The sequence below is a fragment of the Ambystoma mexicanum genome, chromosome 3q (assembly GCF_040938575.1).
Source record: "Ambystoma mexicanum isolate Mex_15411 chromosome 3q, UKY_AmexF1_1, whole genome shotgun sequence".
NCBI classification, from domain to species: domain Eukaryota; kingdom Metazoa; phylum Chordata; class Amphibia; order Caudata; family Ambystomatidae; genus Ambystoma; species Ambystoma mexicanum.
Window position 1 is genome coordinate 264,300,403 of NC_090926.1, and position 27,937 is coordinate 264,328,339.

The following is a 27,937-nucleotide window of genomic DNA, read 5'->3' on the forward strand; positions in this document are numbered from 1 at the left end:
GGCCCCCAAAGCTATTGCGAAACTTTCTGACAGCTCACAATTGCTGTCCTGTAACCGCCAAAGCTTGCCCATTATCTTTACACTGCTGTGGAAGAGTTGTATTACCTTTCAGTAAAAAAAAAAACTGACTTTGGGCAATCCTAACTCTAGAAACCTTGGTGCTTTGAGGCACTGAATGACCCTGAACACTCCTGGTTGTAGTCCCAAGACACCATCCCTTTACAAAGATACTTTACTGTAATACTAAGATTCATTCTACACAGCAAACCAGAGTATAAATAACTTGTGCGCTCATTTTCTTATTGCACGTTATATCGAGTGCACAATGCCTTTAACCATCCTGCTTCCCTACTGAGAGTTTTGCCATGGCTGCTTCACAAAGTTTAGCACCACAGGATTTCCGGTGGACACAAGGGTAAACCAGGTCTAGTTGTGGAGGGTTAGGGTATATCTCCTCTCATACATCTTGAACCCAGGGAATAATCTTTTTAAGAGTCATTGAGAGCAAACCCAATAAGGAGGCAGGCAGTATGTCACATTACTGCCTGGGAGCCTTTCAGCATGGCCAAGAGGTCTTGCACCAAGTCCATAACATAACAGGCGTATTTGTAAAGTGCACGTTCACCCCCAAAGTGGCATCTTGGCGCTAATAACAGATGTTTATTGTTACCCAACTGGTACTCATTTTATCGACCTTGAAAGGATGAAGGGCTGAGTGGACCTGCCGGGATTCGAACCTGTGACCATGAGGTCAAACACAGGTCCCTGTAGTGGATGCATTACTCCACTGAGCCACAGACCCGGCTATGTCCAAGAAGCTGTTAAGATTAATTGGGGCTTGCAGGGGGAGGGGAACTGTGTTTTGGGGGGGAAGGAACCCCTGGTGTTTGTCAGGGTACTCTGCAATGACAGAATGAGGCAAACACGCATTAAATGGAATTTCCACTTCCTGTCATACGAGATGCTCACATGATTCAAGCCACCACCTCCCTGGCCATGACCTAGGCCCCCATAATCAATACCCTCTGATCCAAGGTAATTCTGTGTGGTAGATATGATGATGCTTAACTCTTCCATGACTTGAAAGTTTAGGGGTTTTGTGTTGCAGCCTTCTGTAATAATGTGCCACCACCCTCACTTAGGACCATGGCCCATGTGCGGATATCAAAGTCTTGAGTAATCAGAGGTTCTAGCTCCTTCATCAGACAATCATCCTGCCCTTGAGAGTGATGGTGCAGATTGGTTTTATTGGAAGCTGCAGCACACACTGCAAGCTCCCAATCCCAGGGAACGACGAGCCAGTCCCATATAACTTAAGACACCAGCGTGCTTGTCATTTTCTAATGGTTACTTCTCTCAGCATTCAATAACCCCACCATTTGCTGCAGCCTAGAAGTTGAGGATCTATCCGTCCCACAACCCCCAAGCTTCAGTGACCTCACAAAAACTCCATCCTTTGGGACCTTCTATGAATCATACACTCGAGTGCTCACAATATGCCATCAGTCCCCTGGCAACGACAAGCAGGCACTTTGTAACCTTTATGCTCCTGCAATCTAACCATCAAATTTTAACATGGTTACCAGATATTCCAGGGCCAAAGTGCTCTGTAACCCTTGCAGATCACTTACTTCAGTTTGCTGTCATCAATCATGTCCTCTGCGTCAGAGAAATTCAGAACTTGGTCCCCCTTTGGCAGCGGTTGAACTGAGGTGAGAGAAGGAAAGAGCGAGGGATTGGTCAAAGGAACAGGGGACGAGAAAGGAAGGCAATGTACAAGAAGGTACTTAAAGCAAGAACGCAGAGAAAATGTGAAGCAGCTAAGGCAAAAGCAAGGGGAGGAATGGAGAAGCATACAAGAATGTCATGCCAGTCAGAATACTCCACCATGTGTATATGAGGGAGGGGGGATCTTTTGGATGTTTACAGACAGGAAGCCTTCCCCAAAACCTTAAAATTTCCAGACACAGTTGTACAATGAAAGCACTGTCAGGCATATGTTGCTACACCTTGACTTTCAAACTCTCAGCCCCAGAAAGGAACTTACTCTTTCACCGCTCATGGTTGTGTTCCGTAGTACCTTCAATGCATGCAGGACATGGTCTTATTATCCAGTATGGATGTTTTACATTCTCACAGCATCAAACATTTGCAGAATTCCAAACAGTGGTCCCTGTCAGATCGCTTTAATATCCTGCATGCATTCTCTTTCTCATCACACTACAATCTCCTTCCAACTCTGTTTCTGACTGTTCATAGTTAGAATAGCTTTTTCCTGTCTATAGTGTCCGCTGATCAGACCGAAACTTCACTGAACAGGAAAGCAGATTGAAGACCTGCTAATGAGGGTACAACAGGGGAGCAGGAAACTATGGGAAAAGAGCAAAAGCTCCAGTGGCTGTGTGTGTGCATTCTACCCACCAGTAAAACTTATGATTTAACACCAGGACAGTATCGTCCCTGGACTCCGACTACATGTGGTACTACATGATGAAATAACAATATAACATTGTTTCATCGTCAGTCTTTTTTCTTTTGGGGAGGGTGGGAAAGGGTAGATAAGGTGTTGGGGGAATGGGGTCGGGAATAGTTTAAAATACATGGGGGAGGGGAGGTCTGGGGAGGTTGAAACCCACCCTCCCAAAAAAAAAGTGATGACCTTTTTCGTAATTTTGTACTCGTTTAAAAAGGCAGCCGAAAATAAATGACTGACTATGAAAGAACATAGAACCGAAATAACATATCCCAAAAATATAGTGCATTGTCACTATGTGGCCAACTCCACACAACTGGCAACCACACAGTCGAAGTCTTTGTCAGGAACCTAAAAAAAAAGTACTAGAAAGCCCATACCAAGACTACGGAACAAACTAGATTGGTATAGATCAATTGCCCAAAACGTTTAAACTGATAAAATACCAAAGCGTGGCCGGAAACACAAGCAAATGTTATAGGTCACTTATATAGTAATCAGTGAATGTCTTTATTGTTGGTGGTGCTGCTTAAGGTTTGACAAGTGTATTGGCCTTGTATCAGGTCTTTTTCAAAACTGGGCACAAGAACTAAGTATACCATATGTATCAAAACACAGTATGCATTATGTGTTTCAAAGACACATTAAAGATAGTCAAACGGAACATAATTATTATGGACAAAGCCATCAACATGCAATGAAAATTAATATAAGCAGAAACCAACCTACAATGTAGCTAAATATCAGTATTTAACAATGACTTTATCAAGCACAGCTGGTAACATCAAGCACCATACTGACATACAAATAGACTTATATGCGGTCTAAGCATATAAAAAATGTGTTGTGAAACACAGCCACTTCCATAGTAACCATGTGCTCCCTTGAAACTCAACCATGATCGGGCACGCGCTAGCATTTAGACTGTCGATAACGTTGCTTGATCTATCTATTTAATAGTTTTTGTTTTCTGACCATACATTTTTGTACACTTTGTCCAATTATGCACACAGTCCCATTCAAGTTTTCTAGGAAAATGTGGGGCGTTTATTTTTGGCCACCCAATATGTCCTCCCGCGAATGACGAGGTATGGCCACCGCTGTCTAACGCATGCGTGGGGAGACATCAATTCCAACTGTTTTAAGGACCAACATAATGGCGGCCGTGATCCAAGTTGATCCCGGCATGCCATCATGCCTAGTGATCCTGCAGTTACGCAGGGACCACATCATCAGTCACTGTCACTGGAAAGGGTGCCCGGTATCTTAATGAGTGCTTACACGCATCCTTTATTAACTTGCAATCACACCGATTCAACAAGTCTGTGCTTTCCGTGTACTGTGTTTACAATGTTTCTAAGCAACGGAAACTTCCACTAAATATATGTCCACAGCAACATTAGATACGCTACTAATTTGTCGGGAGCGACGACGGCAGCGGCGGCGGCCACCTCCGAACAGCTTGGAACAACCCATGTTGGCCTCCTGGGTCGTGGATCGGGAGGGTTGGCGGTACGAGGTTGATCACCCCCACTGAAACCCTTCGATGATCTTTCGGATTTTCCTTCTGAGGAACGAAAGGAAGGCTGATGATGCTGATGCATGCCTAGGGCCTGTGCCGTCTCCGTGTCGAGCTTGATATCCTGCAACGACTAGTTGACGGCCTTCCCAAAGAGATTGTCTCAGTCGAAAGGCAGACCCTCGTCTGAGCTTCCTGCGAAAATTGGTTGCTTTCAATCAGCCATGACGACTGAGGCAGACACCGTTCCCCATCTGGCGGAACCCTGTGTCCGTGATGTCCAGAACCACGATGATGGCATGGTCCGATGCCACCTCGGCCTCCTGGAGAATTTCCAGCGTCTCAACGCGTTTGTCGGGGAGAAATTGCAGCAGCGGGCCATCTTGTACCACAGCTCCCCGCCGTACCTTGCCAGGATCGCGAGAGCATTTGCTGCCTTGACGGTCATCGCCACTGAGTACCCATGGAGTCCAACTTCTTCCCCTCGCTGTCATGGGGAACGAATGCCGAAGATGATGGATTTGAGGACTTCTTCCTCGCAGCCGCTGAGAACACAGAGTCCGGGGAGGGCTGCGAACGCAGCCACTTGGGTGCAGACTCCGGCACCCAGTATTTCTTTGCCAGCCTGTCCCTTTTGACCAGGGCTGTGGCGGGACTCTTCACCAGCGCCAGGACCTCATAACAAACATCGTCCAGGAGAGGCACTGACAGAATGGTTTCCTCTTCGCCCTTTGGTGATGGTACAGGAAACCCTCCTCCTTGGTCTCTTCTGGCATCAACTGGAAGAGCTCAGAAGCATGGGAGACCATGGAGTGGAACAAACCCACTTCATCCGGTGGAGAAGCTCTCGGCGGCGGGGAGACGCTGCCATCATCGTCCGTGTCAGTCGACACTGTGTCCGTCCCCGTATCCCAGCGGGGGAGGGCATGTGAGGCGGCTGATGAGGAGGCTTGGGATGCTTCTTCACCGGGGGTCCTGTCGGCATCCTCCTCTGGATCTCGGACACCAGCGTGTGGAGAGTTGACAGGTTGTTCAGCGACATGTCCCTCAGAGGTGGGGAGGGGAGTAGATGTGCTTGGCTCAGCGCCTACGTCGTCGGCTCTATCTTCGTCATCGTTGTCCCCCTCCTCAGCGTTACCATCGTCGTCCTCGTTCCCCACGTCCACCAGGACCGTGTGAACGGACACCATGTCCTCGTCATACGAAGAAGAAATATCCATGCTCTGGAACACGGTAGAGGCCTCTACTGCCCACTCCTTTTTTGCGTCCTGTGGGGTCGGGCAGGGATTAGGGCTGGCATCCTTTTCTCCGATGTTTTCTCCACCGGCTTGCCCTAGGATGAAGGGCCACTCTGGGCGTCGCAGGGCCCCCCTGGGCCGGGTCTGCCCCTTTCGCCTTCAAAAGGGTGGCCGCCACAAGCTTGATTGTCGAGAACGACTTCTCTTGGACTACCTGGGCTTTCAGGGGTAGGTAGGATACCTTACCCTACGGCTTCATCTTCTCTGGCTTCTCCTGCAGTTTACCGCTGTCAGCCGACTTCCTCTTCGAGGAGGAGCTGGAGCGATGGCTGGAGATGGATTCTAGTGACGATGAGCGCACCCGGCTTGTCGCGGGACCCGCTTGCGTGGCGACCTCAACGGAAATGGACTTGCAGTGCTTGGCCTTGCCATGGGCTGCCACGGATGGAGCCCGCTTCTCGGACCGGCCGGTATTGGGTGAGGCATGCCCCCGCTTGCTGGACGGGGTAGAGGCCTTGGCATTGAGCCACACCACCAATCTATTGTGCCGATCCTTGACGGTGCGTTTGGTGAATCACAGGCAAATTTTGCAATCCACTTCCTTGTGATCCGGACGGAGACAGTAGAGGCACTGGGAGTGTTTGTCCTCCACAAACATTTCTCAATCCGCAGCTGGAGCAGAGCTTGAAGAGAGAACCTCCGTCCTTCTCCTCCAAAATGGTCCGGTGTGCAGCATAGGCCCGATAGCCTTCTGGAATCTTCGATGAAAACTCGACGATTCTTGCCCATGAGGAGCGATGAAAGACACTGATGAACGGATTCCCGCTTGCCGGTCAAAGGAACGAAAGAACACAGGCTGAAATAGAGAAAAATGTAACTTTACTGAAAAAGCGTGAAAAATAGTAGATAAGCTCACGGAGCAAAACACAAGGACTCCCAACACTTGAACGTGCTGTAAAAATCGGAAGATAGCTGCCAGAGGAGGGGCTTAGGGAGAGGGCAGTCATTGGTTTGGGGCAGTATGACCCAGAGCTCAGCGATTGGTTTATTTGAGATAGACAATTTGTATGTAAAAGTGAACTTTTTTTCTTTTACCGAGGATTCCCAGCCTGACGACGGGGAATATTCATCAGCATGTGAATCCATGCCAGACCCCATGCTGGAGAAGAAATGATTTTATTATAAGAAAATACGTGAGAAAAAAGATCCAATAAGACAAAGACATGGTCTTAAGGGAAGTATCCATTCACCTTCCACTGCTCTAGACCACAGGGAACCTCGACCCAATGCATCCAGGAAAGACCGATCACCAGCGATATGCTACCCGTTGAATTTTGAACAAGTGACGGGGAGAAACTCTGGAACGTGCGGTTGGCTTTAGCGGAAAGGGAGAAAGACAAGATTTTGTAAAGCGGCATGGAGCGGAAAGCAATAGTTTAATAAAAAAAAAGGACAGAAAGTAACGAAGAAGGAACAAGGAAAGTGGAAAGAAGGAGAAAGTGTGCTAGCGGCACAGAAATAAAGCAAAGTCCAGAGAAAGACATTTAAACGTGCTAGCGGCACAAAAGAAATAGTGAAGTCCAGAGCAACAACATTTAAAGAGATTTTGGAGTAAGAAATGGGTGCAAACTACCCGAAAGGAGGAAATAAGTGTACAGAATAGTGAAAGAAGTGTGCAAGAGGCACGATAAGGAAACTGACAGGTGCATGTGTCCACGGTAGAAAGAGGGAAGCGTGCAAAAGGCACAACCACAGAAAGTAAAGCAAAAGAAGGCGCAAGTGTGCCCTAGTGAAAGGAACACAGAGATAAAAAAAAGGGGTGCATGAAGCACCTGAAGATACAATGTTAAAAGGAAAACAAGTACAAGAAATAAAGAGAGGGGTGAAAGATCAGAGTGGTTGCGCTTAGGAGGAGCAAAAAGCCTGGTGCTACCCCATGAAAGGATTTTAAGTGAAAGCAACTGTATGTAAGAGAAAGGTACATCCTGACAAGCTGAACTTGTGTTTGAAACTAGAGGGGTCTAAGCTTGGGTAAGGGAACCCTGAGAAGCCTAAAAAAAATTGCGTTATATTTTGTTTTGTGTTGAACTTTGTAAAGAGCGGTCTAGGCTTGGGGAAGGGAACCCTGAGAGGCCCACTGAAGAAATTGTTGAACTTTGTGAAGAGGGGACTAGGCTTGGGGAACGGAACCCTGAAAGGCCCAACAGGAACAGTGTCTTTTTGTTTGGAACTGGAAAGATCGAAGCTTGGGGAAGGGAACTCAGAGACCCAGAGACATTGTAAACTCCATTGACTTACTGCAAGAGCCCTACGTGGAAGGTTCCAAGGGCAAACCTTTTGAGTTGAACTATTTTGAACTGGCATAACTACACCTATTGGTAAGACTACTGAAACCAGCTGTGGTTTACATCTCCTTTTTTTTTAACCACTATTTTTCTTTAAGAAGACTTACTAGCACATTTTGTCAGAGTGAGGGCAAGCATAGAATTAGTCACAGACGGATCTTGGTTTTGGACCTTCAGACATTGACAGCCCTTGGAAACATCAGTTGAGGGAACAATCCCTTTAGAGCTAGGGCCAGTTAGGTATTGCACCAACCCTGGAACATGATTAAATAAAGTTGTTGAAACTTAACTTTAAGTGTGTCGCTCTTGATACCATGCCTGTCTCGCAGTACATAAACATTTAAACTATTACTAACACCGGAATAGACAGTTTAACCAATTATAATTTTCAAAAGTGTAATATACAGTTCTAAGGTAAGAAGGAACTTTATAACTTTTTTAGAAGTGCTCTAAAGCAGTATGGAAAGCCCCACCCAAGTATACACTTTTAGAAGAGCACAGCTATTCAAGGTAAGTAACCTATTAACCTTTTAAGGACATTCAGCAATTCACATCTAAGTATTAACTCCAAGACTGTTTTACAAATGCACAAAAGCAGATCAGGGAAAAGCAAAATCCAGTAACACACATTTAGAAGAGCACGTAGCTAATCAAGGTGGGTAACTCCTATTGGTAAGCCTTTACACTCATTCACTTTAGGGATGATAAAACACAAACACAATTCAAAGTTTGTAAAATAACTTCTATACTTTCTAAAAGAGCAACAAGCAAATTAAAGGTAAGAATCAACTTAAAAACACTACGTAACTTATTCTACTACAGAAATAGAGAAACTGTTACTAATGAAACTTTTTTATTCTTGTTTCTTGTCCTGTTGTGCAATTGTTTCTACCTCCAATTTTCCCTACCTATGTTTTCTCATACCTTGTACACTCCTCCCCAATGCCAACCCTTAATTTCTGTCTTTTTAATTGTATGTTCTGCTGGTTAATAACATCCAACACATCTCATTTGTTGATGTTTGATTGTTACCAATTGGGGCTTTTGTTGTCGCTGGGATCAATTTATTTTGTGGATAGACTTAAAAAACGGACCCTTGATATTTTATGCTCAGTTACTATTAAGAATACTAGCCCAGATTTGAAAAAGGCTCAGCAGAGCCAAAACACGTGTTATCAATGAATGGGCACCTTGATGAGATAAAACAGCACAAACCCTAATTTGGCGCAGAGTCCTGGAATTCTTTCTCTTTCTCCAGTGAAATGCAACAATAAGTCACATTTTGAAAGGTTTTTCACTATTTCTTTCAAGCTATGTTCCACGTGGTGGAACAGTCCATCTAGTACTACTGGTGATTTAAGAGTCGCCAAGCAGACCAGCTGTACCCTAAGCCTCTTTTCTTTCGTTATTCTATTACAGAGCTACAGTTACCACACTAAACTCTTTAGCAGGTAAGTACTTTTACACTTGTTATATTTTCAAGACAGAATCCTTACAGGCAAAGTCCTTCCCTAGTCTAGAGCATGAGTTTTCTCAGAGGCAGAAGAGGGACCCTAGTGGTTTAGGAGCCAGTTGTAAGAAGGTCAGGATATATTTTAGTTGCAGGAAAGTCAGAGTTCAAGAGGACATCTCTTCAGCCAAATATGTATTCACTGCAGAGTTAGTTAAAAGTTTTCTGGGACTTCACAGAAGCTCCCTATATGCGTTCCAGCATTAAACCTGGGCAAACGGTATTGGTAAACTCCCAAACACATGCATCACCCCCTCGGCCACACGGGACCGACACAAGACTTAAGGTAAGTATTACCCAAGCTAGCACAGTACCTCAGCTAAGAAGAGCTTGGATTCTGCTGTCGTCCCGAAATAGCAGCACAGGACATAGTCCCTGGATTCTTGGTCTTGTGACTTAAGAACGGACAATGGATGTGCACTGGCAACAGCAGTCGACAGCAAAGGCTTGCAACAAAAAAATTCTTCGAGGCTTCTAACAGCTCTGCAATTCTGGCGGTCTTTTACAGGTAACCGATGAATAACGAATAGCGCTGGTCGGATTCTCTTCACTAATCTGGTCCTGCACTCTGGTGAAGGGACTTCAAGGATTCGAATCAGATCTCTGGAGGTCCAGCAGGAGTCCACCAAAGTGTCAGCAGGAATCTGACTTTGGAAGACGTACCACACTCGGGCTGGAGGTCCCCTTTATTTGAGTTTATCACAAACTATAGCATAACTTATGCAAACTCTCCCTACAGTTTACAAAAAGGGGTGTATGGTTGTCCAATCAGGACAGCCAGCCTCCCCGCCCCCTCTGTAGGAATTGGTTCATTTCAGGCAAGGTGAAAGACAAAGGGGTGCAGAGTTTTGGACTCCTCCCACACTTTCTGCATTCACAGACCCTCTGGGGCCTCAGCGGGGAATACAAAGGATTCCCGCCGAAGACAAAACTTCACCCAGGATCTTTCCCGCCTAGGTCAGCAGAAGACCCAAAAAACAACAAGCAAATGAGAAATGTCGAAAAAAGAAGGAGCCTCCTTTCCATTACCACGGCAGATTTGACAGCTTGCGAGTAATAATGACTAAAAGTCATGAAAGTAGTTTCACTGCCACCAGCAATTGAAGTTAACTTATAATTGTAACTAAACCGCTACTAGGTAAGTGAGAAAGAGGATATAGTCTATCTTCCCAGCACTCCACATAAGATTGGGGTGTGCTGGTTCACTATATAAAATGTAAAGGGGTTGGGAATCCCACTTTACCTCTTGGGAACTGTAGTTCACCCCAGAGGTAATAAGAGAAATTACAATGGGAAGACCAAAGGGGCAACCCAGCCTAAGCCCAAAGGTTTAAGGGAACTACAAGTCCAAGCACACACTATGGAGAGACACAAAAGGTCACCCATAAAAAGAGTAAAAGACTAGGTGAGAGGGGAAAAAGCTTCCCACTCACCTAGCAACAAGATAAATAATCACCAAGTGCCAGCAAAATGTTTTGGGGTTGACAAAGCTCAGGAAGACTTATAAGTATGAGCATATTACCTCAATGAGGCCATAAGAAGGGCTGCCCTGGAACAGTCTATTGAGGTACTCAAGATTTTTTTGTCTCACTTTCTGAAACCAGGCGCAGGGCTTCTGCCTCCTCCCCAAGAACACAATCCATCAATCTATTCATAGGAAACTCTATGGTAGCCTTTTACAGGTCTTCCTAGGTCCACTGAATAGTTCAACTTACTAAGTCTTTCAACTTGGTTAGGCCCAGACCATGAACTCCTGCTCAGGGTTTTCCATAAGTAGTATGATAGAAGAAGGTCCCACAGACTTCTTTGCGACTGCAATCGTACTTGGAGTTCCAGAAAATATCTCTCTCAGACCAGCTGATTGTGGGAGAGATGTGGATAACAACTGAAGTCACCTCACCTTCCTTCCACAGGGTGTTGGGGAGAATTCTCTAAAATGTGTTAATTCCCTCCACAGCAACTTTGCTGGATTTTAAGGACTTGATTTTTTTTTAACCTGGAGAATGTGAGACTCTCTTTCCCACCATCTCATGTATTTTAATGTGATTTTATACACTGTTTCTTTAGGTTATGGAGTCTAACCAACTCCATAGGCATCATCTTTTACAATTGTGTCACAAAGCACCTTCATTGCAGTGCCACAAGAAGGTCTTCCAGATTTCCCAAGGTTTAAATACCTTCTCTAGGATCAACTACTGTTTCCTAGAGCAGTAAAGTGAAATTGACTTTACTTAGCATTGTAACTTTCTAGACCCAGCACGCACAATCTTACAATAGAGTGCTGGAGGGGTTACTTAGTATCCCCTTTGTCTAACTTCTTAGGTAGCATATCATATGATACTCTTTCATCAATTGATTGGCTGGTGGCTGTGGTTTCATTTTGAACTACCTTGGTTTGCATTTACTGCAACCGTTCGCTGCTCCAGTAAAGTAACTGCGGAAGCCATCTTTTTCAAAATGGCGAACAGCCATCTTTGCTAAAATGGTGCACAGTCTTTTTTCACCAGGTCTTTGTGGGAAGGTCCTTCTAGAGAGTATGTCTGCGCGCCAAACCAGGTTTGGTCTCTTTGTTCATTCGCCTTTGGCGGGCTTCAGGAGTGATACCCGCCTCTGGCTCCAGAGTGTCTGAGGTAGGCAGGAAGTGAGGGCGGTGGCCGAAACTCCCTGTGCTTAGTCTCCTAGAAGACCCAAATGCACTCTGTGGTGATGGCTGGCTGACTGTCCGGCAAGGACAGCCACCCTGCTGGGTGAGGGACAACTAGGCTGGAATGAATGGGAGAGAACTGAATAAAAGGTGAGTATTTTTGGCTTGGAAGGCAGAGTCGACCACTTGACGAAGGAACCGAAGAAGAGCTTGAAGAGGACGCCTGCTGCAACTCCTGGACCGTTGGTTTGCCTGGTGAAGCCCTGCTGCAGTGACTACTTACCAAGTTCGCATCGACAGAGAAGCCCCTGCAAGCACAACATCTCCCTTTGAGTTGGTGGGACCAAGCAACTTCAAAATAAGTCACCTGGACACCCATCTCGGAGCTGGTTGAATTTCCTCAGAGTTGCTGCAGGAAACCGTATAGCCAGGGAGAGAGACACCAGATGTGTTACGTTTAAGCTGGCCTAAAGCTTTTGGAAGATCCTCCGGACTCCCAAGAAGCAGGACTGACCGGGCCTGACCCTCCTTCAGCCGAGAGCAGGAACCCAGGAGAATCCCCCTTGACAGCCAGGAACCGCGCTTGTTGCGATTTGCTGTACCACAAGGAGCTGAAACGCTCCACAAGGAGCTGAAACGCGAAACAGCCACCGAAAGTGAAGTTTGCCTATTGCCAGTTTTGACAGTCCCAGTGCAGGAGTCCCAACGTCCTGCCTCTTGTCCCCATGACTGAGGCCCAGGAACAGTGAGATCTGCACAGGAACAGAGGTCATCAGCTGCATCTTTTCTTCTTTACCAAGGTACTGTAAAATAAGTCTAAGAGAACGTACCTTTTACTGTAGAAGTGCGTGTAACTTCCACAACTCACAAGTCTAATCAGCTTGTGGCACTACATTTGAGTCATCTTTTCATCAAAGACTCCTAAGAACTTGTGCAAAGACTTTTCCATTTACTTACCTGAAGTGCTGCATCCTACACAAAGACTTTTGCCTATTGCCTTTGGCTTAGCCTATTGAATTGAATGACTCTTCTAATTGATATCTGAAAGCATTTGCCCTGCTTATGAATATTTGTAATTTCCTGTGTCCTAATAACCTCTGCCTTTTACACACTTTGTAAGCGTGTTCTGAATGCCAACAGTACGATATTAATGTCCCCAGCACCCTTGTTACTGAAGTCACCTGTTGGTGTAGGTTGTGTCTGTGGGCCATGCCAAAAGGGTCTTGTCTGATTCAGAAACTCAGAGTGTACTGTATTGAAGTGCATTTGTGTGTTACTAGTATATTGCCCCCTTCTAAAGAGGGCTTTATAACTGACTGATTAATAATTGTTTATACAAGAAACCTAGAGTGGATGAGTTTATTTGAATACTTGTAACTGTGAATCTTTGTGTAACTCCACTACAGCTCACATTTCCCCTCTTGAGATAAGCCTGGCTGCTCAACACGCTACCAAAACTGTGTAGTACAAGATTATACCAAAGGTTGGGTTGCCTATATCTGTAGTCATAGTTGTGTTCCTAGAGGGTACTACATTCAAACTTTGCCTAGCACAGGGCCTGGCCATAACTAAATGTGAAGATGCTGCCCGAGTAGGGCACAATGTCTTCAGGGAAGCTACCCCTGAAAAGTTCCCGGTAAAGCTCTAATCGCTGACTTGTCAATCATCTGATGTGGGTTGATATGATGATTATGATAGGTTATTTATAACGTGCTTAATACCCGGAGGTTTCTAAGCGCGGACCCAGGGATCGAACCTCTGTTGCTCTGTGTCGTCTTGCTTCCAAGAACAAGCACGTTACCCATGAGCTATCCTCCCGAGACGGGATACACTAGGATTCAAGGTGGTGTGATCAGCAACCACTAAACTAATCCTATTGCCTGAGGATGTACAAAGATTCAAAGGTCCATCATAGTTAATGGATTGTGACAACTAGAGGGCATTTTCGTTTTCCAAGGGTCAGAGGGCATAGAAGGCCCCATCATAACCCATGTGGAAGATTCTCCCCTGGGTGCTGGTTTCCCATGGATCAGGCTTGAGCACTACTACTGCTAGTTGTAAAAGTGTGACCAAAAGGAAAATAAATTGAATCCAAGATAGGACAGGACACACATCCTCTATCCGCCACTAGTAAAGAAGGTGTCACGTTTTGAGGGCAAGCTGGAAAGTGTGGAAATAGCTTCAGCAACATTTAGGGTTGCACTGTCGTTTGAATATGTAAAGAAACAGCAACAACATCCAGAGACCCTCTGGAAACTACATTGGAGAGAACTGTGGAATTGATCCCCCGCCATCTTTAAGATAAACATTTTTCTGCCCCTGAGAAATGTCCGGCATTGTTCAGTCACAAAGGACAGAAACGTATATAAGTCGTGCTAAGACAATCATAGTGTGATTACTGGGCATATTAAACCAACACTATGTACAATCAAGCCATAGGGACTTGATTTTGTATGTGCCAATCATGTACACAGTGTGTCATGCTTGTATTACGTGGAGTATTAATTATTACGCCATCAGATGTTGTATACTGATGAATGTATATATTTTAAAACTTTTATTTGTCAAAGAGAGTTGCATCAAAAACAGAGCTTAAGTTTGGCTTATAGGCGTTATTTTTTTTATTTTTTTCATTGAACGCTTTTGATATGCAACATACATGCCTTGTTTGTCATTGGTTGATCAGTTGTGGGTTTGGCATTGTTAATATATAGTTGGGTCTAGGTGACGGGTTTTGAAGGCTGTGAAGGGGGGCCTCCTTATAGAGTCTTCGTATACGATAGCTCGTTTTGGTGGGAATGGTTTTGCGTTCTGTATTGCATTGCATTGCCTATACTGTGCCAGTAAAAATATCTTCTGTGTTTAGGGGCAATTCCAATAGTGGTACTGCTCCTTCCTCTACTTTGCATTGGTTCTGTTTGATGTGCTCGGGTTTAGAGAGGGATGTGGAGGTTTGGTTGTGTGGTCTCTTTTGACGCTCTTATTAATCTTATAATTGAGGGGGGTGGCTTTGTTGACCTAGGTCTTTTAGGTGGAGTTGGGTATATTGAGGATGTTTGAGGTTACAATATTGCGATGATGATTATTGCTTGCATTTGGTCAGCTAGACTGCTTAGATTTTCCACGCTGGCCTCTTTTTTTTTCGAAGACCTTGTAAATTCTGTAGGGGACGATTCAATAATAGATGTGGCTGGGTATGGGATTCTGGGGGATGGATAGGATACAGCTTAGTTGTGTATATAATGTAGCTTTGTTGAAGTCCATGACATTTTGGATTTCCTTCAATCAATATTTATGTTTTTTGTCTATGTGTTGTCTGTTGTTGTCTGGGTGTGAGGGGGGGCAATTCAATGTATTCTTTATGGTAACTAGACACGCTATTGGAGCGAGCACATTTTGGTGGTGTTCTGATATAATTTGGATGTATGCATTTGGGTACTGAATGAGATGAGTTCATTTACAGTATGTAGCTGGAATGTGAAGGTGTTAAACTCTTTACGTAAAAGGAGGAAAGTGTTATCCAGGCTCTGGCGAGAAAAAGTTGATATAGTTCTGTTGCATGAAACTCACTTAGTTGATGGCACCGGAACTGTATTGACTAATGCTAAATTTGCAAAGGTTTTGTTGAATAGCTACTCATCTAATTCTAGAGGGGTTGGAATTATGTTGAGAAAAGGTTTTAATGGGCGTATTGATAAGGTAAGTATGGACCCTGAGGGGCGCATTATCTTGTTGGATTTAAAATGTGAGGGTAGAATGTTCACATTTGGTTCCGTCTATGGCCCCTGTGCAGAGGACAGAAAGTTTTTTGAGTCTTTAAAAGAGATGTTGCGTGACATGGAAGGCAGGTCCATGATCATTGGTCGTGATTTTAATTGTGTGCTAGATCCTGTGATGGATAGGTCCTCCTCATGTAGTTTCACGGGTCAGTCATCGAGCAGGGAGTTCAGAGATTTCATGGGACTCTTTGATTTGGTCGATGTTTGGAGAAATTTAAATTGGAATGATAGGGAATTTTCGTTTTACTCATCGGCACACGACTCGTATTCGAGACTGGACTATATCCTTATGTCGGATAACCTAGCTGAGGTGGTATTGGAGGCAAAAATAAGGGAACGTCACCTTTTAGACCATTCTATGGTTACTGCGAGGTTGTCATTTAGATCTGATCGGAATGGTGTTCATAGATGGAGGCTGAAACCGTTTGTGCTGACAAATAGGGATGTCTTGACAGCATTGGAAATGTTTATTCCGAGATATTTCCAAGGAAATGAGGGATCTGCGGATAGTATGGTGGTTTGGGACTCCTTTAAGGTTTGCGTTAGAGGAGAGCTGATGAATTGGACTGCTAGGGTTCGGAGGGTTGGTGAAGCAAAACTGAAGAAATTGGAAGAGGAGCTTGGTGAATTGCAGAGAACCTATGTGTTGTCAAATGATGGGAGAATAAAGGCTAGAATGGAAGTGGTTAAAGAAAAGTTACAATGTGAGTTGAATTCGCAGGTTGAAAATGGGTTGTATTATATGAAGCAAAGATATTGGGATGGGGGGATCGTGGGGGGAGAGTCCTGGCTAATAAATTAAAGAGTTATACTGAGAGAATGTATATCCAGAAAATTGTGAATGACCACAGTGATATGTTGGTCAAAAAGGGTGACATTGGTGAGTGCTTTCGCTTATTGTATGCAGAATTGTATAGAGAGGATGTGTTCCCACAGTTGGAAGAGTTGGATGAGTTTTCTGAGAAGATTGATCTTCCTGTTATATCTGAGGAGGGTAAAACATTTATGGACAGTCCTGTTACTGTTGAGGAGGTTACATTAGTGATTAGGGATCTCACTAGAGGGATGTCTCCAGGTATGGATGGATTGACTGTAGAATTCTATCAGGAATTTATAGAGCTACTGGCACCTATTCTGTGTAATCTGTATAATTGTATTCTACAAGAGGGGAGGCTATGTTTAACAATGAGGGAAGCTATAATTACGGTGATCCTGAAACCGGGGAAAGATGTGACAAGATGCTGCAATTACAGACCTATTTAGTTGCTTAATATTGATATGAAGATTTTCACTAGGATTCTGACTGTTCGCCTTAGTGAGTATATGGGGGGTTTGATTGATCGTTCAAGGTCTGGATTTATGAAGAATCGTTATGGGTATGATAATATTAGAACGTTGCTGAACGTTTTGGACTTGCCAGATTCTGTGACCGATGATGTTTTACTTATATTTCTGGATGCTGAAAAAGCGTTTGATAGGGTGAACTGGAGGTTCTTAAATTACACGTTGTTGAAATTGGGGTTTAGGCCTCTGTTTGTTAGGGCAGTTCAGTCTTTACAGATGGGAATAACAGCGAAAGTGTGGGTGAATGGTGGATTTTCAGAGTCATTAACACTGTTTAGGGGCACACGACAAGGATGTCCTTTGTCCCCTCTGCTGTTTACTTTGGTGTTAGAGCCTTTGTTGGCGTATATTCGGCAACATGGAGGAATTAGAGGTTTGTGTGTAGGGGATGGGGAACTTAAGGTGCTGGCATATGCTAATGATGTAGTCGTTTTGAGTAATCCTGCTGAGGGAGGAGTCTTGCTGAAGGGCATTTTTGAGGAAGTAAGTAGGCTGTCTGGCTATCAGATTAATTGGGGGAAGACTGAGGTATTTCCGGTAAAAAGCTCACCTAGGCATGAACAGTTGTTGGATTGGGATTGTAAGTGGGGAAAATGTGAGTGTTAAATATTTAGGCATATATCTTATCCGGGATGTTGGGAAATTGGTTGAGTATAATGTAGACAAACTTGTGGAGGTGCTTCGGAAGGATATTAGGAGGTGGGAACGTTTCATGTTGACCATTTGGGCTAAGATTAACGCGATTAAAATGATTTTTATTACCAAAAGTCTTGTATGTTCTTCAGTCTTTGCCCTTACTTTTCACGAGGAAGGTGTTGCAGCTGCTAGATAGGTTGTTTCAAGATTTACTCTGGGGAGTGGGGAAGAAGGCTAAAATTCCTCGTTATAGTATTACTCGCAGTGTCAAGGATGGAGGTTTTGGCTATCCGGTCCTTAAAAACTATGCTAATGGTTTCCTTTTAAAGAGGGTGTCTAGCTATTCTGTTAGTGATCTGCACCAGCTGCCTTGGTGGTGCAGATTGAGGTGCGAAACTTCCTTCCACATGACATTAAGTGTTTATATTCGTTTGGAAAGTTGCCAGGGAAACTGCGCCTGTTGAGGACAGTTTTGGCGACGAAAGTGGCATTGATGTCTCTAATTGTGGCAAATGAGCAAGGGTTATTCATTTATAAAGAGGCCTCCCTTTGACACAACCCTGGTCTCCAGATAAATAATAGACCATTGAATTGGAGAAGTTGGATTAGCAGCGGTATCTTGAAAATTGGGGATATTTGGGGTGATGACGAAATGGTTCCTTTTGGTGGGCTCGTAGAGAAATTTGGATTACGAAATAGAGAGTTGAGGAGATACGATTTGTCGTGTTTGATGTCTGAAAGGATTCGGATGCTGGATGCTCTGCTATTGCGGGAGCCTGGGGTTCTTAATCTACTGACTTGTGGGTCTAGGAAAGTGTCGGATTACCTGTGTGCTATGCGGTTGGATGTGCAGAGGATCGATTCGTGGGACAAGCTGAGATTGTCATGGACGGAGGAGTAGGGTAGAGGATTGACATTGGTTGAATGGGATAAGGCTTGGATAGTAACGGTACGGGCAAAAACGGATTTGCAATTACGTTACATACATCAGAGGATTTTGGGTAAAATCTATTGGACCCCTGCTCGCATGTGTGATTTGGGTCTGGTTGATTGTGATAAATGTTGGGGTTGTGGGAAAGTGAGAGGTACGCTGATTCACATGTTGTGGAACTGTGAGAGGGTGAGGACATTTTGGAGTGATGTAGTTGATAGGATCGACCAGGTTCGGAATATTGCATTTCCTAGGAATCCATTGCCAATTGTTTTACTATTACCAAGTAGCACTTACAGAATTAAATGGGTAACATCGTGTTGGATAACTAAGGTTTTGCTGGTAGCTACAAAGCAGATTTTGAAGGTGTGGAAAACGAGGAAGAAGCCAATAGTTGAGGGTTGGATTTTTGATGTGCAGGTTCTTTCTCATTATGAGAAGACTGTTTTGTAAATTGCACAAGGAAGGATGCTATGATGAACAATGGGGGAATTTCTCTGATCTTTATGGGTGAAATGTGCTTCATTTGAGAATTTTCGGATTGGTCTAGTTTACAATATATGTTGTGTGTTGTGGGTGTTTGTGTTTTGTTTTATTTTGTCGTTTGTGGTCCTGTATGTGTGGTCGTTGATTGTACTTCTTATTGGGATGTTTTATAGTTTGTGGTTCCTTTTTCCTTAATTGATATCTCTTAAATGATGTTCTATGCAAATTTCACTATTGACCTAGTCATTGTTATTCTGTTTTTACTTTGTTTTTCTGTAATTGAAAATGAAAATAAAGTGAATTAAAAAAACAAAAAAAACAGAGCTTAAAGCAGTCGGTAAATTACAATGACAGATAGTGCACAGACATGTATTTTTACATTTCACAATAGTCACAGTCAATTAGGATGGCGACAATGCAGTGTTATCTTCGGGGAGCATATTACACAGGTAAAGTCGGAAGAGAGTTCATATGTCCTTAGGTCGACGGCACAGTTATGACAAATTGTTCCGCACATTCATTTATCATTGGCAAGCCTTTCAGAAAGTCTTCCCTTTTGGATGCTTCCGCGGACTTTGCACCAACACATGCCATGTTAAACAGCCGTCTGGTGGTCTCGGCCACCTTACCAATATCCCCAAATAGATATTTCAATGGGGACAGTGTAGCCAGGATCATGATGTCCTCTAGGATTTCTGCCACCTCCCCCCAGAACTTCGCTACAGAGGGACAAGCCCAGTACATATGATACACGTCTGCCATGCAGGCGTCGCATTTGGAACATCTTCCTGTGTGGTTGTCTGCAAACTTAGCTAGCTTGGTGGGGGTGCAGTGGAGTTGGTTGAGCACCTTAAATTGAACTAGTCTAAGACACGAGTTCATAGAGACATTATTAGTGAGTTGACAACACCGCAACCAGCTGGATTCACCCAGTTCTACTCCCAGGTCCCGCTCCCAAACCTCTTTGATATTGTTACATGATTTTGAGTGGATGTGGATCAAGTTATATAGTAAGGAGACTCCTTTCCTATGCCCACCCATTACCGTCATTGCACTAATACATTTGTGAATCGGGGGCTCTGATGGAAATGTGGGCCATTTGGTGGGAAAAGCAGTTTTCATCTGATGGAATTGGAAAAGTTTGAGGTGTCCCCCACCCACTGCTTCCACAAAATCACCTAGTTCACAGAACTTGCCATCCGGAAACATATTGCGCATCTTAAAATTTTTATTTGTAGCCCATGCCCTCTGTAATGGCTTGTCAAATGTGGGTGCTATGCCAGGGAAATTCCATAACGGTATCCCTGGGTCATAAAACCAATTCTCTTATACATCTTAAACCACGCACGCGTGGTAGTGCTCACAGGGTCGTATTCGCAGGAGTCCCTGCGTTTGGGGTCAAACATGACGGATTTCATGTCAGTCGGGGAAGCAGCATATTTTTCCGGGGGGATATGTGTGGCTGTATCATCTGGGTCGAACCAGTGCCTCGCAAAGTGTGCCTGTGATGCTAAATAATATAGTTCGAAGTCAGGCGCTGAGATCCCACAATTTGAAAATGGTTCCACCATTTTGGACCATTTCACTCTGGCTGTTTTGCCACCCCACACAAAGGAGTAGTTAATATCTTAAGCTTTGCGAAGAAGGCTCTACCCGGCCAAATCGGAATGTTGCAAAAATAGTACAATCATTTGGGGAGAACCACCATCTTAAGAAGGGCTATCCGTCTGTACAACGAGATGGGTAGTTTAGCCCAGAGTTGTAGTTTAATGGAGAGAGATTGTAGTAGTTCCCCATAATTCTCAGCATACAGTGTGTTTTTATCCCAAGATATGATTATTCCCAAATAGCGAACGTGCATGGGGGACCATTTAAACCCATTTATACTGGACATATCTCCAGTGCTGGAGTTTAGTGGGAACAGTTTGGACTTTGAAACATTGATTTTATATCCTGAGTATTCAGAGAACACCTCTATATCTGCCATGATGGGCCCCAAGTTTTCTTTCGGATTTCGAATGTATAATAGGGTATCATCTGCGTGGAGAGAAATTATTTGCGGTGTTCCGGTCATTCCGAGTCTCCTGTGCGCGTGATTTTGCCGCACAAATTCAGCCATAAGTTCTATTGTTAGTGCAAACAGAATGGGGGAGAATGGGCATCCCTACCTGGTACTTCTATTTAATAAAAAGGAAGATGACATTGTGTCATTAGTTAGTACTCTCGCACCTGGGTTCGTATAAAGTAAGCGGACACACTTAACAAAATATTTGCCTAATCCGAATCTCTCGAAGATCAAGAACAGGTAAGACCAGGAGAGAGAATCGAAGGCCTTTTCGGCGTTCATTGCCACAATGGCCACATTGGCTTTCGGGTTTATTTGTGCCATTACTCAGAAGAGTTGTTGCAAATTTAGGGCTGTAGATCTACTTGGTATGAAGCCGGCCTAGTCGGGGTGCACCAGTATGGGCATATAGGGTAGTAATCTGGTCACAAGAACCTTTGCAAAATGTTTTGCGTCTTTATTAATGAGCGATCAGGTTCTATACGAGCCCAAATCCTGTGCAGGTCGACAGGGTTTAAGGAGAACCATTATTACTGCCTCGCACATAGAATTGGGTACTATTCCCCGCTCCATGGCTTCTTCCCAGACTTTCAACAAAACCGGGGCTAATTTGTCTTGGAATTCCTTGTACAATTCGGATCTCAGACCCTTTGATCCCGGGGCTCTGCCTGAGATTAACGCTTTAATTGCATCTGTAATTTCCTTCAATGTGATGGGAATGTCTAATATCATTCGCGTTTCCGGAGTGAGTGTCGGGAGATGAAGTGCATGCAGATAGTTGGTTATCTCCTCCTTTGACTTACTGTCGCGGTTGGAATATAGGGTTTTATAGAATTCAGCAAATGTATTATTAATATCTTGATCTCGATTTACCATCGTCCCGTTGGGTGTCCGTATGTTGGTGATGGGGCTATGTTGGCTCTCGGCTTTAAGCATTTGAGCCAGGAATTTCCCAGCCTTGTTGCTTTCCCCATACCTTCGAGCCCTAGCTGGGGCGGCCATATACTAGATTTCCCGATCGGCGAGTCTATTGAATTCGCCCAATGTTGTATGTATATCGGAGAGGGATTCTCTGCTATGTGTGGTGCTGTATTCAATTTCAAGTAATTCAAGCTTCGCTTCCGCTATGCTTAATTCTCTCCTGGCAGATCTCAACAGCCCAGTTGACTTGGTCATAATGGCACCTCGCACCCATACCTTGAATGCCTGTCTACCGATCCTTCATTTAGTTGAAAAAATTCCTCTATTTTAATGTGAAGTGATTCACACACTTGAGGATCTCTTCGCATAGCAGTGGGCATCCACCAACATTTAGTCTGCGGTATCGTTTTTCATATATTTAGGGTAATTGATATTGGAGAGTGGTCTGAGAGCGTACGAGGATACATCTCGCAGTTCGATATCGTGTCCGAAAGGGTCAAGCTAATGAGCCAGTAGTCAATGTGTGACTCAGAATCGTGTACCGATGAATAGTAAGTGAATCGCTTTTTCTGGCGGTATAGTTCTCGCCATATATCCACTATGGACATTTGTTGCATTATCTGACGTAAGGTGAGTGCAGCCTGGGTGGGAGAGCGTGGAGTAGTCGAGAACAGGTCTAAAGCCACATCGAGTATCGTGTTGAAGTCCCCCCACCCCCATATTACTGCTGGGTCATCAGTCGTGGTTAGCATATTGTGTATAGTACTGTAGAATTCGGGGTCGTCTATATTGGGACCATAAGACTTAATCACAGTTTGTCGTTCTGCCACCTCCCCCCAAACCAGCACATATCTGCCTTGGGTGTCTATTTTGGTGTCCCGGAGCCGGAATCCCAATTTCGGGTGGATTAATGTGAGCACCCCCTAGCTCGGGCTGAGTACTCAGTGTAATACCTTAGCGGACCCCATCTTGGGAGAAAACCAGTACAGACCTGACCAAGCGCATGCGTCTCTTGTAGCAATATGATCTGGGGGTTTTGCCTGGTAACACATGCTGCAGTTTTCCGTGCCTTGACTGGGTTGTTAAGGCCCGGACGTTCCAAGAAAGGAGTTCAACAATTATTCCCCTATCAACCTGTGCCATAGTCCTCCTTAGTCCTAGATCTGTGTCCTGGGCAGTGAAAAAACCTGCTATTTTACCTGTGTTCGATGTAATAAAACTCCCCGATTTTAAACATTTTACATTTTCTACCAATCTCGTGCAAGCGCTGAGGAAAACATCACCCTGTACCCCCCCCCACAACTCCAAATACACACAAAAGTTCTGTGTACCCTTTCCCCACCCCCACCATCAACCCCAACCCGATGAGGAGCTCTTTCCATTAACCTGTGTAATTTCGTGGGGGGGGGGGGCTTCTGTTACTGCCCCCAATTACACATCAAGCTCGTAAAAGGATATTCCAGTGCTGTCTTTCAAGCATTTTGGTCAGGGTCGTCTCATTTGTGGTGGCAAAGGGATGGAGGCTTCTATATAGTTCATGGCCACTGCTGGGTTCTCCAAGAAGTGCGAACAGCTGCCGTGTTGTATCCGCAGTTTTGTAGGAAATAATAAAGCGTATGGGACCTTTCTCAGTCTGAGTTGTCTCTTTACCGGGTCGTATGATCTCCTTTCTGTCTGGACTCCTGCGGCAAAATCGGGATATATATGAATATTGTCACTCATGCCGTAGTGGGCTCCTCTCCCTTGCCAGGTGAAGCACTGCATCTCTGTCCCTGTAATTGAGTAGTCTAGCGATGACAGGGCAAGGAGGGGCCCCTGGTTTGGGCACCGGGGCCAGGGTGCGCTGCACCCTTTCCACCACGAAGTGTTCTGAAAAGGAATTCTCACCGAAAAGGGATCCAAGTACCGATTCAATATGAGGTTCCATGGGGCCCTTACAAAAGGATTCGGCGAGCCCTACTATTTGGATGTTGTTGTTGCGGCATGATCTGGATTCCAAATCATCGCATTTACTCCACAGTTTGGTCATTTCGCCTTTCATCAGGGATATATAACAGGTGTTTTGGCCTATTGCGTCTTCGTTGGTCCCGATTCTATTCTCCGCTTACGTGATTCTCGCACTTTCTTTATCAATTCGGGCCTTGAGTGAACCAATGGTAGAGACTATATCATCTAACTTGACGTTTACCGCCAGGAAACCATTTTATACTGTAGTGAGGAGATGGTCAAACTTGGCATCACTAGAGGAAGCCGCAGAGGCTTCGACCACTGGACCCTGGTGTGCTGGTCGGGGTCTGGGAACTTGTGTATGAATCCACCGGGCCCGTCTTCTTCTTGCCGATAGTACCCCTTGGCATTGCCTGGAGATAAATGATGGGCAACCTAAGACCGCCCGCGTGGCCAGACCGGCATGATCAGTGCTCCAGGTTGGTTGATCAGTATCTGGACCATGCAGGAGTACGATATTTGTATGTGGACAAGAGGAAAGGATACAATCCTAGGTGTTGCACTCAGACGCGACTGTAGACGTTATCTCCGTGCTGTCTGGGCTTCGGACTAGCGTGTGCTGAATTAAAGGTAACTTCCGATCCAACAGAGCCTTAGATGTCCGCCTTGGGGATGCAAAGTTACTTAAATTATAATGGCAGGCACCACTGATGTGACTTTTGAGGTCTGTGGATCATATAGGACTTGGTTATTTGCAGGATGGACTGTGTTCTCCCACGGGTTATCGTATTTTCATCTCCACGTCTGGGTGGAACGTCGACTGACCTAGGCAAGGGCCCACTGTGGTGGGCGGATCAAAAACCAATTCACAGAGCAAACTGCAAATGCGATAAAGGGAGTGTGCAGGGTCTTGGCCGCGGCAGTTCGTTTAGGTACATGGGCCGACCAGCTGGAGACAGGTTCGTGTTTCCAAGGGTGTGCCTGTAGCAATCCGAGGGGGATCTAACAGATTCATGTGTTGATACAACGTCCCAGGGAGGCGACGTGTCCCGTTTCTGGAACAACAGATAGCCTTATAACCTTATAGCACACACAGCCAGTCCTCTACAAAATGGGTTGTTTTCTTCCACAAGTAATTACTTCCCAGTCAACCCCCAGGGGGGGCTACACCAGGTGGCTTGGTGGCTTGGTCCTGAGCCAACAGGGTCAGAGTGATAAACGTCCAATATGAAGTGTGGTTGGCCGGATCGGTGAACGGGTATTATGAATTATTAGTAGGAGTAGTTTGTATACCCACCTATAGAACACAGTAGAAAGCAAATTCTGGTCTCCAGTGGTGTGTGCAGCTCAGCAATAGGTAAGCTGTAGGGCTCTGTATTCAAGCGTATTACGCCCAAGGCGTGAAGCGTCTGGATTTTGTCACAGCAAATTCTGGGAATTTGATCAGCGGTCCCAACCACAGTCACAAATTATGCTTTTCACCGTAGTACAGCCCCAGATAACAGTGTAGAGTGGCCCAAACAAAGTGAGTTCCCCCACCGGAGCGACGCAATGGCAGTGCATAGCTGTCTATAATAAACTTGCCTGTCTCCAGAGTATTTCCCTCGACTGACGGTCCTCCGCCAACTCGTGTTTGTGTGTCGCCAGGAGCGAGATCACTACTCCGCGGCACAGCCGTGCTCCAATTCAGTGAAAGCGCCCCGCCTCGGAAACCAAGCGGACCGGTCATCTCCACCGTGGCCTGTCCGCCCGCAGAGCGTGTAGAGGAGGGGGCAGGCCCAGTCCGATCGGCGGGGGGACCACAGGCCTGAGCTCCGGGCTGGATTTAGTGAAGTAGCCGACTATAATGTCCCAGGCCAAGCAGTGCCCCAATTGTTCCGCGGGGCGGTGGACCACTACCCCAGACCAAAGGGCTGCACACCGTCCAGTTCAACTGCCGCTGGGCCAAATGGGCCGGTGGTCCGGTGGAGATGTCGCAGGGAGCTCGGGGCTCTGGCATTCCAAAGGGGGTCAGGCACCTACGTCTTCAACAGTAGTGCTGGCCGTGCCGCCGGTCCCAACCACCACTGTGTCGTATGAGAGTCATCCGTGCGAGGTGTGGTGCATGCTCCCACAGTTCTCCATCTGCCGCATGGGGGCAAAGCGGGGTCCAGTGGCAGCATCCCGAACCACCCGATTGTTAACAGGGTGTCCAATGACAACACGCAGTAAGGGCCTGTGTGATGGTATCAACAGATTGCCTCTCGATGGTCCGCTCACTGGAGATGATGTCGCAGATGCCCAGGGACGTGGGTAGGGGGTTCAGCTCCGCGCACAATGCAACCAGATCAAGCAGATGAGGCAGCGGCCCTTCGTGGCAACCACCTGGTTCTTGCTCCCGGCCGGCAATTCCGGACCAGCACGCCGTATCCTGTGGGGTCGTTCCTGACGCCAAACAGTTCCGATTTTTCTCGAGTTTTCACCCGGGGGTTACCAGGGTTATGAGCAGGCAGCACAGCCGGCGTGGGTGGCCGCGAAATAGGATTAATCTGCAACAGGATTTTTTCTGGAGAGGAGCTCTGCAATCAGGCAGCCATTGTACATGTGCGCAACAGCACCCCCCCACCCCCCCACATGAATGTATATATTTTTAACAAATGATTTCCATGTGAAATAGCAGGTGGCTACACCCGTGATTTGATGTACTAAATAGACTAATTTATTTTGTATGCAACATCAGTTTGATCCTTTGATACCAACCTATATTTGTTCCAAGGTTGTCTTTCAGAGCGTCACGAGGATTACATAGGGTACATATTTTATTTTATGTTTTGAGACATTCATTTGGTTTATTGTATACATACACTCCCACCAAGTAGGACGGTCCAACACCCTAGAGTGGGGCGTGCCTATGTGAGAATAGTGACTATCAAGGTTAAAGCATGTCTCTTCAAAAGATGCACCCACTGCTAGTAGTGGAGCTTATGGATTCTGATCAGATTGCGGACAGACAGTGAAACCCCTGAAGTGGTTTTCTACTGGGACCCCTATCATGGACCAGCAGGATTGCATGGGTGACCACACTAGAGTTATCCTGATGTCAAGGGGAATTTCATGCACCAGTTGCAGAAGGAAGGGCCACACATCCAGAGGAACCACGAACCTCACATGGTTTCCTCTGATGGGTTCTGGGGACTTGTATACTAGTAACCCACCTTACTGTTGGCCTCTTTGCTTCACAGGAGGTCTACCTGCCAAGTGGCTGCAGGCCTTTATCCATATGCATTTAAGAGGTGGTGTTTTCTGTTGGCCCTTGTAAATCTCTTCCTTAGGGTACTCCTCTTCTGCAAGAAAGCCTGGCAGTGCAGGAGACTGTCAGGCAAAGCTTGTATGTAGTACCCTCTGGGAACACTACAAACAACTGACTACAGGCATAGGAAACCTAACCTTTGGTATAAGCTTGTACTACACAGTTCTGGTAGTGTGTTGAGCAGCCAGGCATATCTCATGTGAGCTGTAGTGGAGTTACACAAAGATTCACAGTTACAAGAATTCAAATAAACTCTTACACTCAAGGTTTCTTGCATAAACAATTATTAATTTATCAGTCAGTTAGAATATGCCTTCTTCAGAAGGGAGCAATATAATAGTAACACACAAATACTCTTTAATACTGTACACAGTTTATAAATCAGTAAAAGACCCTTTTGCGATGGCCACCAGACACAACGTACACCCACAGGTGACTTCAATAACTAGGGTGTTGGGGACATTAATATCTTACTGTTGGCATGCAGAATACTCTTAGCATTGGCAAAAGGTAAATGTTAGTAGAACAACAAGAGAACACAAATATTCTTAAGCAGGCAAATACTTTTGGTTCCCCCTAGAAGAGTCATTCAGTTCAATAGGCTAAGCCAAAGTCAATGCGCAAAAGTCTTGTATATGATGAAGCATTTCTGGTAGCTAAATGAAAAAGTCTTTGCACAAGTTCTTAGGAGTCTTTATTGAAAAGAAGAATCGATTGTAGGGTCACAAGCTGATTAGACGTGCGAGTAGTAGAAGATGCAAGCAACTCTACAGCAAGAGGCAAGTTCTCTCAGACGTTTTACAGTACCTT

General features: G+C 45.2%; 1 protein-coding gene across 2 annotated transcripts in view; it reads right to left on the reverse strand.

Moving 5' to 3' along the window:
* Window positions 1–27,937, reverse strand: part of MCRS1 (microspherule protein 1) — a 700,973-nt gene that overhangs the window by 341,734 nt on the left and 331,302 nt on the right. Inside the window, exon 9 of one of the 2 annotated variants that reach the window (XM_069653718.1) lies at window positions 1,632–1,707. The exons of the other annotated variant lie outside the window; for it this stretch is intronic. Coding sequence (XP_069509819.1) covers window positions 1,632–1,707 — 76 coding nt within the window. The remainder of the gene's footprint in view (window positions 1–1,631; window positions 1,708–27,937) is intronic. 2 annotated transcript variants of the gene reach the window in all.